The 15,085-nt window shown below is 43.4% G+C and overlaps 1 protein-coding gene across 1 annotated transcript; it reads left to right on the top strand.

Moving 5' to 3' along the window:
- The first annotated feature begins 761 nt into the window (after positions 1 to 761).
- On the top strand, positions 762 to 12,874 carry atp6v0b (ATPase H+ transporting V0 subunit b). The gene is made up of 8 exons (XM_066681617.1): positions 762 to 1,031; positions 4,129 to 4,177; positions 4,821 to 4,904; positions 5,046 to 5,123; positions 7,164 to 7,233; positions 7,349 to 7,400; positions 8,228 to 8,418; positions 10,119 to 12,874. Exons 1-8 carry the CDS (start codon positions 962 to 964, stop codon positions 10,140 to 10,142), a joined length of 618 nt encoding a protein of 205 aa, XP_066537714.1. The 5' UTR covers positions 762 to 961; the 3' UTR covers positions 10,143 to 12,874.
- Positions 12,875 to 15,085: the final 2,211 nt, after the last annotated feature.

The following is a 15,085-nucleotide window of genomic DNA, read 5'->3' on the forward strand; positions in this document are numbered from 1 at the left end:
TAGACAACGTTGAACATGGTTGGATATAAATGCACCCCACAGTCTAAATGAAATCACAAGAAACTGAAAAGGGCTTTTGCTGGCAGCTTGGAGGAGTTAATGTTTTATAAGAACAACTATGAACATTTAAAAACAGTCGAAACAGTTTGGTCCAATAGTGGAATTGACAACGATGGATTTGTCAGTTGAGCCAGCGAACTTAAACCCAAAGGCATGCCTTTCCTATTGGAAAAGGGCAAAGAATACTTCACTCCTCATATTTTGGGCATATATTCTGGCTAAAATAACAGCTAATGGGTGTATTCTAGTGTAATATTGTGAAATGAGGAATAATTTATATCAAGCGTTATCTATGAGACTAGTATCAACCATTACATGAATAAAGAGTAGTTTGTTAAATTAGGTTTTATAATATCATCATGGAGAATGCCATCAGGTTACTATTAACCATTAGAAACCAGTAGAATCAAAACAATTTACCCAACAGGAAACACTAGGAACAACAAATCCCTCTAAATTTTCAGAGGACTGAGAAAACCTGATTTGTGAAATCATTTAAACCCATTTTTTTGTTAAAATGAACTCCAATTCAGTCGAAAATAGTTTGAAATCGTGTGATAAACCTTTCCAAGTCGTTTTAAATAACAGCTTTTAATAGTGAATTTACAAGAACCGCACAGTGGAATTGAAAACAGTGTGAAACCGTTTTTAAACACTGTTTGACGCAGCGCGGCGGTGAACGCTGCCCGGGTTTGAGTCACATGCCATGGGCCTGATCTCGGTCACATGACCTGCTTCTGGCCGCCGTCTGATGGAGGCTACGTTCACGGGCTGTGTCCGAGTCGAGTTCTGTTACGGGTCCAACGCGTTTCTCCGAGCCGCCACGGGGCCGTGATTAACAGGTTTATTTCTACCTGTACGCTCTGTTTTCTGCGGCAAGCTGGCGCTGCTGGTGGAGTGGATGATGAACGGACACGCCATTCTCTACAGCGGGATCACCTTGGCCTTCTGGAGCACCATTCTCATCGTCGGTGAGACCAAACACCTAATAACGCCTTCATTTCCATATTTACGTTCTCCCTTCTTACATTGGACGTGTTTCTGCGGCTTTAACTGATTGAGGTGGACTTTTAGACTCTTATATTTGGTGGTTTTGCTCTCGACGAGCCGCTAACGATTTTCTCGAGCCGTGTCGCAAATGGCGCCTAAGTCCCTACAGAGTGCGCACTAGGTGAGTTAGGAAGTACCAGCCTCTAATACAGTTTTCAGGGCGATTTATAAACATTTACATACTTATTTAATCCAGTTGGACAGATAAATATTTGATTACAGAAATACACAAAAAGCCCGTGAAAAATGTGCACACACGAACGAATTATGTGGTGTGAACTTAAACTAGGGATTAGACTGAGTTTTTAGAAAGGGAACAAGGTGAGATCTTTAAGGCAATTTATATGGATCTATGTTAATGAAAAGGAGATTTTATGATACAAATTGAGCTTCTTTTGCTTAATTATTTAATCAAGAATCAAGTACATTTTAACCATGGAGGTGTAAAACTGCTGTATTAAATGTGCAGGACTTATTTTGTTGCAGGTGAAGTTGAAAAATTACATTTTTGAGTAAAGAGGAAAATGATCTGCTGCTGCTGTGTAGTAACAGCTTGAAACAGTCATTCGTTCACTCAAAAGAGGAAGAGTTACTTTATTAATCCACTTGTGGAAACGGGTACTCTGCATTTACCCTATTCATAGTAGTGAACACAAACACACACTAGTGAGCAGTTTTTAAGCCAATCACACTAGAGCAGTGAGCACCCACATCACCAGGGCAGTGGGTTGCCAGTCTCAGCACCCAGGGTGCAGTTTAGGGGTTAGGCGTCTTGCTCAAGGGCACATCACCCACGTATGAATGTTTCCTACGGGACACTCTTTAGTCTCAAAGTCAACTGTAAATTTCAGGCCACAGATCTTAGGTTGGATTGTTTTCAGACCGTTTTGCGAATTAAAATCACACACAATCTGCTTCTGGAATTGGAATCCAGCACAACCAGTGTTACACCATGTTCTTCCACACATTTCATGCACTTAATTTATTCCACCACAGAAGTCTTCAGTTATCTACACATGCCAAATTTACAGTGTGCTGCTTTAAAAACGTCATAAAAATATTTTAGAATTAGAATATTTTAAGGTGATTAATTTTTATATTTAATATATTATCCCTTTAAATTAGACTTGTTTGTAATGTTTAAATCCCCAAATCCCTACCTAGTGTGCACTTTGTAGGGAACATGCAGCGGTGTGAGACAGGGACGGTCTTTGCCGTTTGAGCTAAGCTAAGCTAGTTAGAGCTAAGCTACGCTAGTTAGCTTCATTGCTATGTACTGTGTTTATAACATTTTCATCATACAGAGAAAATGAAAGGTTTTGAATGTGAAATGAAGAGTAAATGGGGCACAGAGTGATTAAAGAGTGCGAAGAGACTGGGAGAAAGGGTCAGATTGGGGGCAATGAGCAAAAAAATAAATAAAATCATTTGAATGTCCGCTGTTTCCCCTGAAATGAACCGCCTGCTTTCGGTAAACCCGTCTGCGGTGGAGTTTCTAGCTGAATCCGTGCGTTTAGGAGAAATAAGTTAAATAAATTAAAGACACCAGCTCCCACAGACAGGAGTTAATCTCCCCCCCCCCCCCCCCCCTCCTCTGGAAGTCACGATTTCTCTCAGTTTAACGGTCATCTGATTCCACCAGTAAACATTATAGACATTTAACAACTTATCTCATAGTATGTCATGATTATGAGGTAGTATCTCAAAGTAATCATTCACCACCTCATTCCGACTTAATTGATGTTTATAATTATAAATTCCTATCTCATAATTACTCATAATATAGGTTTAGTATCTCATGAGTTTGACTCAATATCTCAAAATGACATAACAAATTCTCTTACCTACTATCTCATAGTATGTAATGTCTCATGAAGAGTTTTTGTAATTATGACTTACTCTTATACTCGGTCTCTCATATAAATCAGTATCTCACAGTTAAGACTATCTCAATATCAATAATGACAGATTCATAAATCTCATTGACTCTTACAGTAATGGTGTGATATTAATGGTCTATCATTTACAGTCTTGTGATAACAATAATACACCCACAATAATATCCCAACAACATTAAGTGTCCACCTGTAACATGGTGATATTTATTAATTATAAAGGCTTTTGAGCCTTTAGTGATATTTTGTTCCGAATGAGCGTCTGAAAGAGGAACAGAAAGTTCTCATGTGAGACTGAGCTGTCACACCCAGCCTCAGCCAAGTCTTCCATTCTGTCATTTTTTTCCTCCCCTCTTCCTGTCGTTTTTATCTCAGCCTTCCTCATACTTCCACACTTTGCTTAGAGACATTCCACCCAGCCACTGAGAAAATGACCCACTGCGTCTGTCCATCTACAACATGGATATGGCATTTTATAAACTTTCCACAACCAACAGTGAACCTAAACTAAACAAACTGGGCTTTGAGACGTCTGGTTTCATTCACCAGGTCTGTGCACAAGAAATGCACAGCTGTCTAATCGATCGCCCTATCACCAGAAGTGTGTAAGTAAACACCAAATCCACTGACTTTCTGTACAAAGCAGAGCAGGAGACATAGCTCTCTCCGTGGCTCCTCGGCTCCCAGAGATCGAGCAGCACTGTCAGTTCGCCTGACCGCTCACACAGATCTAAATGATCTGCGAATGTGACAAAGGGTGCTGCCAAGGACCCATGTTTATTTCTTTTTATGTTTAATTTATTCCTTTTTCTAAAATCTGAACTGAGAACACAGAACTGATTGACATTCAGATTTATTCAGACAGTGAACACATCTGAATAAATCTGAGGCCCTCGGGGTGGGTAAGATGCCCTCCTCTCCCCCATCTCCCTGCTTATGGTTCTGGCTCGCACGGGCGTCTGTTAGCTGATGTGATGGATCTGTGCACTTTGCCTTCTCCTTCAAAGTGTTCTGCTGTTAAGTGCCGTTGTGACGTGTCTCAGAGGAAGCACGGGATTTCCACATCTATGCTTCTCCTGAAATCTGGACTTCATTAATTGGCCCTCCATGTTTCTCTTCTCAGGTACTTGTTACACCATCTTTGACCTTGGATTCCGGTTTGACGTGGCATGGTGAGTTCTGATTTGAATTTGATCACTGTGGGTTCTGACTGCTTGTCTGACTGTAGGAGGTTAATGGTTGCCTGGAATGAATGAATGTAGCAATTTGGATGTGTCTTTTTAACATATATTCACCTAACGAACTTGTAATTCACTCACTCACAGTCTTTAGAACCTGCGCCACAAGAGGCGCTGTTCTGTGTTTTGCATCAAAGTCATTTTGTCCTTGTTTGGTACAGGTTTTAATAACGTCTTTTGAGCTGTACGTATTGGAACAACCTCTGTTGCTCTGCATGATTTGTTAGTCTCCTTTTACCCTGTACTTGAAGGGTCACTGCTGTGTCTGATCCACTTGTACCAGTGCAACACACACTAACACACCACCCCCACCACATCAGTGTCAGTGCAGCGCTGAGAATGATCCACCTCTAAACCACACCGTCTCTGTGGGGGTCCTGACCAATGAAGAACAGGGTGAAAAGGGGCTAACAAAGGATTCAGGGCAACAGACAAAATGTTGTAACTGAGGAACTACAATGGGCTCCTGTGTGGTCAGTGGAGCTGAGGGAGTGGACTGTGAGTGTAGAAACAAGATGACGGACATCTTGATCTGTGTATATCCAGACTACATTAGATTCCTTATCTGATCCCACAGGTTTCTCACGGAGACGTCCCCGTTTATGTGGGCCAGCCTCGGGATTGGCCTTGCCATCTCCCTCTCTGTGGTCGGCGCAGCTTGGTAAGTGTCTGTGTGTGTGTGTCTGTGTGTGTGTGTGTGATTGTACTATTTCCTCTTCTGCTTTTCTTTCACAGCGAGGTTTGGGGAATTTTACGATGTGGAAAAGTCTTGAGTTCCCTGTTTGTGCTTTTGTCTCTGTAGGGGTATTTACATCACCGGCTCCAGCATCATTGGAGGAGGAGTCAAGGCCCCAAGGATTAAGACCAAGAACCTCGTCAGGTTTGAGCTTTCTCTGTCTTTTATTTCAGACGTTACACTGTTACCCCTCTCTCCACCAACGTGGAACTAATTTGGTATCGGTTTACAACCTGATTTGTAACTGTTCAGCGAATTTGCCCAGACATAAATTAGTTTGTGAACCAGAAAGTGCTTTGGCTACTTTTATCCGCGGTGCACAAGCTCAGAATCCAGCAACATTTCCACACGTGTGTTATATCTCACTCTGGTCTGACCCCACCGTAGACAGTAGATAAACAGTGACTCTGTCCTGACTCTATCCATTAATTTCTGGGCGTCGGTTCTGGTGCTGAATTCAGCCACCACATCATTGGAACTGAGCTCTGTGGTGAAACCCGCCGATAACGTACCTTTGGCTCTCATCAAACCTGGGGAAACTCAGGCCGGTTCACTGGAGAGCACCAAGGTTCCATGAATCCTGAACAGAACCGGTTCAAGAACAGTAGCATTTTTGGTGGAAAATGGCTGTGGAGTTCATCCCTCCTTTGCTTCAATAACAGATTCTACTGTTCTGGGGAGGCCTTATCCTGCATTTCGGAACCTTTGCGTTGAAGATTTGATGGCGATCAGACAAAGACTAATTAGTGAAGTCATGTCCTGGATCACAAATTCCACTCCCAGATGTCTTCCTACACCCTCCGTAGGGCACAGTGTCGGTCACAAAATAGCAGTTTCTGCACTCACGTAGTGCACTGCATGTCAAATAGTAAAAGGTTAATGTTTTCCTGTCGAATTAGATACTAATTACTGTCTGGGTGCTGTATTATTAGTTGTATGTGATGGTTACTATGTAGGGAGCATGGTGCTATTTTGGGACGCGGCCGAAGCTCCTCTACTGATAGACACGGACGAACGTAGCTCTGTTTACAAACATGACATGGATAAATGAGTCTGAGATCCATGCTTATATTTCTTTAATTTTAATGTACAGGGGGTCCTCGACTTACGACGTTGATCTGTTCCTATGTCGCATCGTACACCGATTTTCGGTGTAAGTCGGAACATACGTACATACAAGCCTGTCTCATCCATGTTGAACCCTTGTTCAGCACAGTAACCCCCCTCCCTAATTATCCAGAGCCGCGTAACCGTGTATTCTTCCGCCACGCACACCAAACACGAAGTTCACGTTACGACGTTTACGATGCAAAACCACTTACGTCGAAACAAGGCTTTATACAGTAAATAGGAGATGTGTCGTAACCATGAAACATCGTAACTCGAGACTGACGTAACCCGAGGACCTCCTGTACATGAGGACTAGGGCTGTGCCATATGGTATCGTTCACGATAATATCATGGTTTTTAAAATGACGTAAAAAAAAAATCAGTATCGTGATGATCATGATGTTTTGGCTTGTTTACATAATGACTCAGCGCAGCAAATATTCTGTGTATGTTTTGTTATTTACTGTGTTGTTAAGTTTTAAGGTTACTCTTTATATAGCTGTTTACGTTTGCTGTTTATATGCGCACACAATTTTCTGCTCTTTGGATGTGTGGTAGATTTATATGCTACAATTATTGTTTTCTACAAAATCAGAATCCTAGTAAGTTACAGTTTACAAAATAAGCAAATGTTTACAGATTTTGTTTTTGAATGTTTGTAGCATTTGTAGTAAATTAAATCTTTTTAATAAATATAACTGCTACTATATATTTAATTTACTGTAATTAAAATTAGTATAACATTGAGTTTGTTTCAACAGTGTGTTCTTGAAATTAATAAAAGTATTATTCAGTGTTTGTTCATATCACGAAGAACATTGTTATCGCCAAACTACCGTGAAATAATGTGATATTATTTTAGGCCCATATCGCCCACCCCTAATGAGGACTAAAAGTGTGGACAGACAGAAACAAACAATTTAAATATGACAGCTATTGTGTTTGAGTCATGAGAGGCTTCCCAATATGGCGCTAATCTACACTGTGACATCAGCTATAACTCAGATTTATAAACACTAATGAACTTCCAGGTTTAGTTTTTGTTCTCACTGCTGTGTTTATTTACTTTTCCAGTATTATCTTCTGTGAAGCTGTTGCCATCTATGGGATTATCATGGCTATTGTCATCAGTAACATAGCAGAGGTGAGTGTTATGTAAGTGAGAACCCAAGTAGACTACTGTTGTCTGTTTGGGCCCAAGCAGCTCAGTTTGGTTTATGGGAGATTTCCAGCGATGTGACCTTTTTTTCTTTTTCCAGAATTTCACTGGCACAACACCAGAGGAGATCGGGGCGAGTAACTACCAAGCAGGTGTGTTCCACAGCTTAGTTTCAGCCCTTTCAGATTAGATTGTAAGGAATTTCAGCATTCAGGTCACATTTTAAGATGTGCATCCCCTCAAGGAACTGGCTTGAACTTTACACTCTTACTCCTAACAATGTGAGGAGTGTGGTGTGTTCTCCCTGTGTCTGCGTGGGTTTCCTCCGGGTGACTGTCTGTGAGGAGTGTGGTGTGTTCTCCCTGTGTCCGCGTGGGTTTCCTCCGGGTGACTGTCTGTGAGGAGTGTGGTGTGTTCTCCCTGTGTCTGCGTGGGTTTCCTCCGGGTGACTGTCTGTGAGGAGTGTGGTGTGTTCTCCCTGTGTCTGCGTGGGTTTCCTCCGGGTGACTGTCTGTGAGGTGTGTGGTGTGTTCTCTCTGTGTCTGCGTGGGTTTCCTCCGGGTGACTGTCTGTGAGGAGTGTGGTGTGTTCTCCCTGTGTCTGCGTGGGTTTCCTCCGGGTGACTGTCTGTGAGGAGTGTGGTGTGTTCTCCCTGTGTCTTTGTGGGTTTCCTCTGGGTGACTGTCTGTGAGGAGTGTGGTGTGTTCTCCCTGTGTCTTTGTGGGTTTCCTCTGGGTGCTCCAGTTTCCTCCGGTATGTGGATTGGTGACTCATGTCGGAATGTGTGAGAGTGTGTGTCGCTCTGCGAAGGATTCCCACCTTGCGCCCAGATATTCCGGGTAGGCTCCGGACCCTCCACGACCCTGAACTGGATAAGGGTCACAGACAATGAATGAAAGAATACCGTGTGTGTTTTGTTTTATTGGTGAGTTGTGTTTATCTTCAATAAGGTAATGATGATTGTAAACGATCTCTTCAGGCTACTCCATGTTCGGCGCCGGGCTGACGGTTGGCTTCTCGAATCTCTTCTGTGGCATTTGCGTGGGCATCGTGGGCAGTGGAGCCGCCCTGGCCGACGCCCAGAACGCCAGCCTCTTTGTGAAGATTCTCATTGTGGAAATCTTCGGCAGCGCCATCGGGCTGTTCGGAGTCATCGTAGCCATCTTGCAGGTGAGGATCGTTCTGTAAAAGACAATGTTATTGTTGGAACTGTTTCTTAACTCTATCAGAATTTCCAGTACAGGGGACATACCGGTTTAGAAAGAGTTATATGGGTTTTCATGACTGGAAAATTCCTCTAAAGTTCCTCTTAAGTTGTGACACGAGATGCTTCCTCACTGGTGTACTTCAGTACTGTGTGTGTTGGGTGTTCATTGCCAGTGTTTCTCTTCTTTTACTCCGAGTGAGACTCTGGGGGCTGTGTTCTGAATCAGCTGAAGCTGTTTAATGGTCTTTTTTGGAAGGCCAGTTAAGACACCGTTACAGTAATCAATGCTAGAAATGAGAGCATGGACAAGTTTCTCCAGCTCTGGTTTAGTCCAAAAATCTCTAATCTACTGATGTTCTTAAGATGGAAAAACGCTTAAAGAACAGCTCCACAACTCCACAACTCCAGGTTGGGGACCTTGAACCCCTCTAGCTGTCTCTTGGCATTGAGCAAAGTGACTTTACTGCAAACTGTAGCCACGTGAAAATAGGTAAATGATAGTATCCATGTTACAGGGTTGACCGATTATGTTCATAATGTGTTATTGTCTGTGTGCTCACGCTCTGATATGCACCCACCACTTTGCGCTCGGTGAGCAGTTCTATTTCTGCCGTGGCCTCTCACAATTCACCAGAGCAATTCACGTGTGTGTGTGTGTGTGTGTGTGTGTGTGTGTGTGTGTGTGTGTGTGTGTATTCTGATTATCTGAGCAGCCCGTCAAGGTTATTGCAAATTAAGACCCGGCTGATCTCAGTCCATGAGCCCCCAGGTCCCGTTTACAGAGGGTTGAACTGAAATGGTCACTTATTACTGGAGAAGACACTCACAGATTTGGGGCTCTGTAAATCACACATTACAAAGATGTCAAAGGTAGAGAAGCCCTCCCTCAAAGAGAAAGCCTCTTCCTGCTTTGTATTATGTCCACAATAATGCTGCATTCACACTGTGGGGAACAACAGGGTTTGTTAAGTAATGTATTCATTGTTTTAGTCGTACAGCATTTACGTACGTATTTACACAAGTCTTTCTTAAAGGTTAATGAGGTTTACATGGAGTTACGAGTTATTTCAAGTTGAAATGAATATAATTAGCGTCTGAGCTACTGTAAATCCTCTGTAGCAGTCAATACAACGTGTGTGTGAGATGTGTAACTACGGTTTATAGAGCCCCTCAACATTAAGTGTGACAGGAATAATTCTCCTTAATTTAGTAAGTCGTTCTCTTGGTTGAATAAGTTCTACCCTCTGTGTAATCAAGCAATTCCAGAAATATCTGATTGCAGTTAATATACTGAGGGCACACACCATTTGAACTGAGAGAACGATGGGTTAAACTGAGAAAGGTAAGCCATTAGCCAAATTGTGTTTTGTCACTGATTATGATGCGTCTCTCGGATGTGATTCACGTTAAACACTGCCTTTTGAGGCACTGACTCCTGAGACAGCATTGCTCCTACTTCTTGAAGCTTCCGCCTTGGAGGCAGTGGTGAGAATTAAAGTGGCACTGCTGCCACATAACCCCCCCCCCCCCCCCCCCCCCGGGTGAACTGTGGGTGTGAACCTGGTGAAGAATCACCTGGTGAAGGAAGCGCTACTGTGGATCCAGAGCGAGCCGTCGTCTCTTTTGTTCTAACGCGTCTTCTGTGGTTTTGTTTGTTCCCCAGACATCGAAAATAAAGATGGGTTAGAGGAGAAGATGGCGCCCGCGAGACGACAAATAAACAGAAGAACGACAAGACGCTGTGACGCGAATGCGCAGCTCGACTGTGTATATACATAGTAAATTATTGATTGTTTTTTTTTTTCTTATTGTTGTTGTTGTTGTTTTCTTTGTGTCTGTTTTTAACTCTTTGTTTCCTGAAGAGTGAGAGAAGTGTACCACTTCGTCTTAAAAGTCTTTCCTGGATTTGAAATCCAATCCAGACCCTTGGGATAAAAGCTCTTCCCCACTTTTGTTTTTCCACTGTACATCTAAATAAAATCCCCGCATTAACTCAGAGGAGGAAGAATCGCTGACGACTGTCGGTGATCTGCGCCGTGATTTTTATACATACATACAGATAAATATATACGCGGAGATTTTATTGAACGTAAGTACGTATGTAAATGCGCTAGTCTATGAGTACAGACTGGGGTTCGATGGTACTCCTGTGAGTGTGTTGAAGTTCTGTAGGGTCTGTATAACTTGCTGTATAGTGATTGCTGTTCTGTACAAAACAAAAGCTCAACCAAGTGTAGTTCTATGGCTGTATGCTGTAGTTTGGCTGTAAATCCGGTCTGTATTTTTGCTGTATGCAGTTGTGTTTAAGAAGTCTGAATCCCATAGAAAGGCCTCATATCTGTCTACAGACACAGACAACAATGTGCCATCTCCAGTTTAGAACCGATAGTTCCGCCGGGCCCTTGGGGGTTTGCAGTCATGGAGTAGCTATCAGGATACGCTTGAGTAATTACAGGTAATTAATAAACTCACGTTTATACACACGTGTTTATAGAAGCAGAACTACTGTAGCTCTGAATGCATCCCCAATGTGTGTTTATACTGCATGTATATTTGAAGTGTGATTACACAGTTATTAGAGACACAGTAAACCATGCACATCCACACTCTCCGTAGACTGCAGCGTCTCGTCTCTAGCTTAAAACAATCATAGTTCCAAACCCGTTCATGTTCAATTGGCCTAACTCTGTTCAAGGCGCCCTTTGGTTCTCATTTGTTAAAATTGAGAGGATAGAGTAATCTGATGTGTGTGTGTGTGTGTAAAAGTAGCAGCATGGATATGTTTGTGTGAGGCATGAGTGTGTGGACCAGTCTGTGTCTCTCTAACTCAAATGGGTCTTACATTTTTGTTTTTGGTCATGGGTTAGCGCCTTGAGGAAACTCTAAAACTCAGAAGAGAAGGGAATGGAGGACCAGTGTGGCCTTGCCCTTAAGCAGAGGAATGCCTTGAAGCCTGTGGAACCCTGATGCGTAATTTCGAGAGGGAACCCTCTGTTTGCCAGAGGTGGAAGGGTTGACCCGTTCCGTCCCAGCTCTGGCGAGTTGATGGTTGTCTCTCGGGATGGTGCATCCAGGTTTCCCCAGGTTAGAGTTTCCCTTCACCAGAGGAGGCCCTTGTCTTCTGAGTGTTAGAGTTCCTCAGGGGCAGTTGGGTTCTGGATCTGAGAAAGAATTCCTGATACATCCTCTAGGTGTCAGTATATCACCTGTTTCTAAACGCTGGTGTCCTCCACCTGGCGGACAGGTGTGTGACTCTCCGCTTGAGCAGGAACAACACCCTGCACTAATAAGTGTCCGGGGGCAAGACTCCTAACATCTCCAAATTGGTAATCGAGCATTCTGGACCTGGAGATGAGGTCAAACACTGGATGACTCCTTTAACTCTGTGGGTGATTGCTTTGAGAAGAGGGTCGCTGTTATGTTTGGTGGTGGTCGGCTGAGTTTGGAGTTTCCTCTGGCTTCCATTTTGTCATCTCCTTTTTAAGTTAGCTCTGATTTAGCCAGAACATCTCCCCCCTATAAGATCATCTGGGGCTATTCCACAAAGCTGGATTCATCAGTTAGCCAGGTGACTTAAGCCCAAAGTCGAGGACTGTCCAGTATGAATCTCCCTCAGCTCTGTTTCTGTTGGACAGGCTTGAATTTGGGTTTAGGTTGTCTGGCTAAATTCTGCATTGTGGAATGCCCACCCCAGATTTTCACTTGATTACATTTATCTTTTGTTAGCAGTTTGGTTGTTTATCGCTTATTGTCAGAACAGGATGATTATAGAGTGAACAGCTCAGTTGAAACCCATTAACATCCATTGAAAGTTCTTCTGAAATGATACATTTGGAGGTAAAGGTATTAACTTCCTGACAGTGACTGTAGCGTAGACACAAGTGGACATCTGCTGTGATTAGATTGACAAGTACTGGTGTGTTTGTGTAATGCTGCTTTTATACCTGCCCTGAAGGAACCCTAAATATGTTTTTTATTGTGGTCAACGAATTTTTAAAGCGCAGATTAAAGCAAGAGAGCAGTCACTTTAACAGAAACAAGTCGCCCCAGAAGCCGACGTTGGTCACTCGCTCAACAGCCATCTTGTATTTGGACGTTAGGTGTTAGACCTCGCTCTCACTCTTGTTTTGTGTGTTCACGTTTCTTTCAAAGCATTCCACTAATCTGAATTGATCTTGATGTAGAGATACATTGGCTCAGGTCTTCAGGAGCCGTCCAGAAGGACATGTTTATAGACAGGGGCACCCTCGGGGTCTCGCTCCTCCGAGGTGTCCACGTACTTTTGAAAGGTCTGGGCTCTTGACCATGCCTCCAGTGATTGTGTTTGATATGTTGATGTGGTGATTCCATTGTTTTTGACATGTGTAAAAGTGGATCTTCTTGACTGCATAATTGTCCTTGAACAAAATAAACCTGTCAAAGATCTGCATTGTGTCCAGTGTTTTAATGTCTTTTATTTTATGGGGTCAGACTTTCTATGATGTGAATGTGTGGTGGTTATGAACAAATCATGGATATTACAATCACACAAACCAGGGCTGAACAATCCTCAAATTAAAGCAGTTTTTGAACCCTAGGTGACAGATGCATTCCACTGGTTTTTAAGTTTATAACAATGTATATAATCTTAAAGATATACCATTGAATAAACATTCATTCAATGTCTATAAGCGCTTATCTGGTTCGGGGTCACGGTGTATTCGGAGCCAACCTGGAATCACTGGGCGCAGTTGTTTGGGACTGTGGGAGGAAGCCCGCAGGGATACAGGGAGAACACACAACACTCCTAGCACACAGTCACCCGGAGGAAACCCACACAGACACAGGGAGAACACACCACACTCCTCGCGGACACAGGGAGGACACACCACACTCCTCACAGACAGTCACCCGGAGGAAACCCACGCAGACACAGAGAGAACACACCACACTCCTCACAGACAGTCACCCGGAGGAAACCCACACAGACCCAGGGAGAACACACCACACTTCTCACAGACAGTCACCCGGAGGAAACCCACGCAGACACAGGGAGAACACACCACACTCCTCACAGACAGTCACCCGGAGGAAACCCACGCAGACACAGGGAGAACACACCACACTCCTCACAGACAGTCACCCGGAGGAAACCCACGCAGACACAGGGAGAACACACCACGCTCCTCACAGACAGTCACCCAGACGGCATCAAAACTGTAGTCTGTGATCTACACACACTGTGTCCACTGAGACATGGTACTGAGGACCTGTGGTCTATATTGCCCCAATGCAGCTAATACTAGTTGCCAAACATCATACCAGAGCAGCACACACTAACACCACCACCACGTCAGTGTCACTGCAGCGCTGAGCATCATACCACCCACATCACACCTGCTTTTTTTGGGGTCCTGACTATTGAAAAACAGGCCAAACAAAGTATGAGAACAACAGACGGGGTACAGACTGTAACTGTAGAACTATAAAGTGCTTCTGCATAGAGAAGCTGGAGAATGGATAATGAATGTAGAAACACAGGGCAGCTTCAGGTTATGGATGATCTGGGTTTATACCGTAGCCCTCCCTCATTCTTACCACAGAGCGTCCACTAGATGGAGGCAGACTGTCTCCAGAGTCCAGAGAGTTCTCATTTCTACATGGATGGCATGCAGGGCTTGGTTCTGACAGATAATGCTCATCACTTCTGAGCAAGTGTTTGATCGATCATTATTAAGGAAATGTTCTGTTGAGATTATAAAACATTTTACTGTCACACAATTAAAGTTAGTAACAACACTGTAACAGCATCGGTTTATTGATACCCTGCGCACACATTTACACTAATACAAATAAAACATAAGGTTGATCTGAATTATACCACAGTGAGAGCTGCAGTGTGGATGGCTTAGAGTTATTCTACAATAAGCACCATCCCACTCGAGCTTGTGCTGTTATACAGCTGTGAATCTGTCATAGGTCCACAAATCCCCTTCAGTGTGATACTGCTGTCATACAACACATCATACAAATACAGATTGTAGTTACTTTGTTTTATTAATAATTTGTGTTGTGTCTCTGTTAGAGCAGGCAGCTGTTTTGTGTAGAACTGTGTTAGCGCAGGTAACTGATTTGTGTAGTTCTAGGTTAGCGCAGGTAACTGTTTTGTGTAGATCTGTGTTAGCACAGGCAACTGATTTGTGTAGATCTGTGTTAGCGCAGGCAGCTGCTTTGTGTAGTTCTAGGTTAGCGCAGGTAACTGATTTGTGTAGATCTGGGTTAGCACAGGCAACTGATTTGTGTAGATCTGTGTTTGTGCAGGCAGCTGCTTTGTGTAGGTCTGTGTTAACGCAGGCAGCTGCTTTAGGTAATGGTTAGCACAGGCAACTGATTTGTGTAGATCTGGGTTAGCACAGGCAACTGATTTGTGTAGATCTGTGTTAGTGCAGGCAGCTTCTTTGTGTAGGTCTGTGTTAACGCAGGCAGCTGCTTTAGGTAATGGTTAGCACAGGCAACTGATTTGTGTAGATCTGGGTTAGCACAGGCAACTGATTTGTGTAGATCTGGGTTAGTGCAGGCAACTGATTTGTGTAGATCTGTGTTAGTGCAGGCAGCTGCTTTGTGTAGGTCTGTGTTAACGCAGGCAGCTGC

Source organism: Hoplias malabaricus, chromosome 9 (genome assembly GCF_029633855.1).
Source record: "Hoplias malabaricus isolate fHopMal1 chromosome 9, fHopMal1.hap1, whole genome shotgun sequence".
Classification (NCBI taxonomy): domain Eukaryota; kingdom Metazoa; phylum Chordata; class Actinopteri; order Characiformes; family Erythrinidae; genus Hoplias; species Hoplias malabaricus.

What these genes read in the sequence shown, in the direction of transcription:
- atp6v0b (XM_066681617.1), top strand. Translation starts at nt 962, where the DNA reads ATGATGAACGGACACGCCATTCTCTACAGCGGGATCACCTTGGCCTTC. An exon ending in AAGACCAAGAACCTCGTCAG is followed by an intron (nt 5,124 to 7,163) that starts GTTTGAGCTTTC and finishes TTACTTTTCCAG; the next exon opens with TATTATCTTCTGTGAAGCTG. An exon ending in TCATCGTAGCCATCTTGCAG is followed by an intron (nt 8,419 to 10,118) that starts GTGAGGATCGTT and finishes TTTGTTCCCCAG; the next exon opens with ACATCGAAAATAAAGATGGG.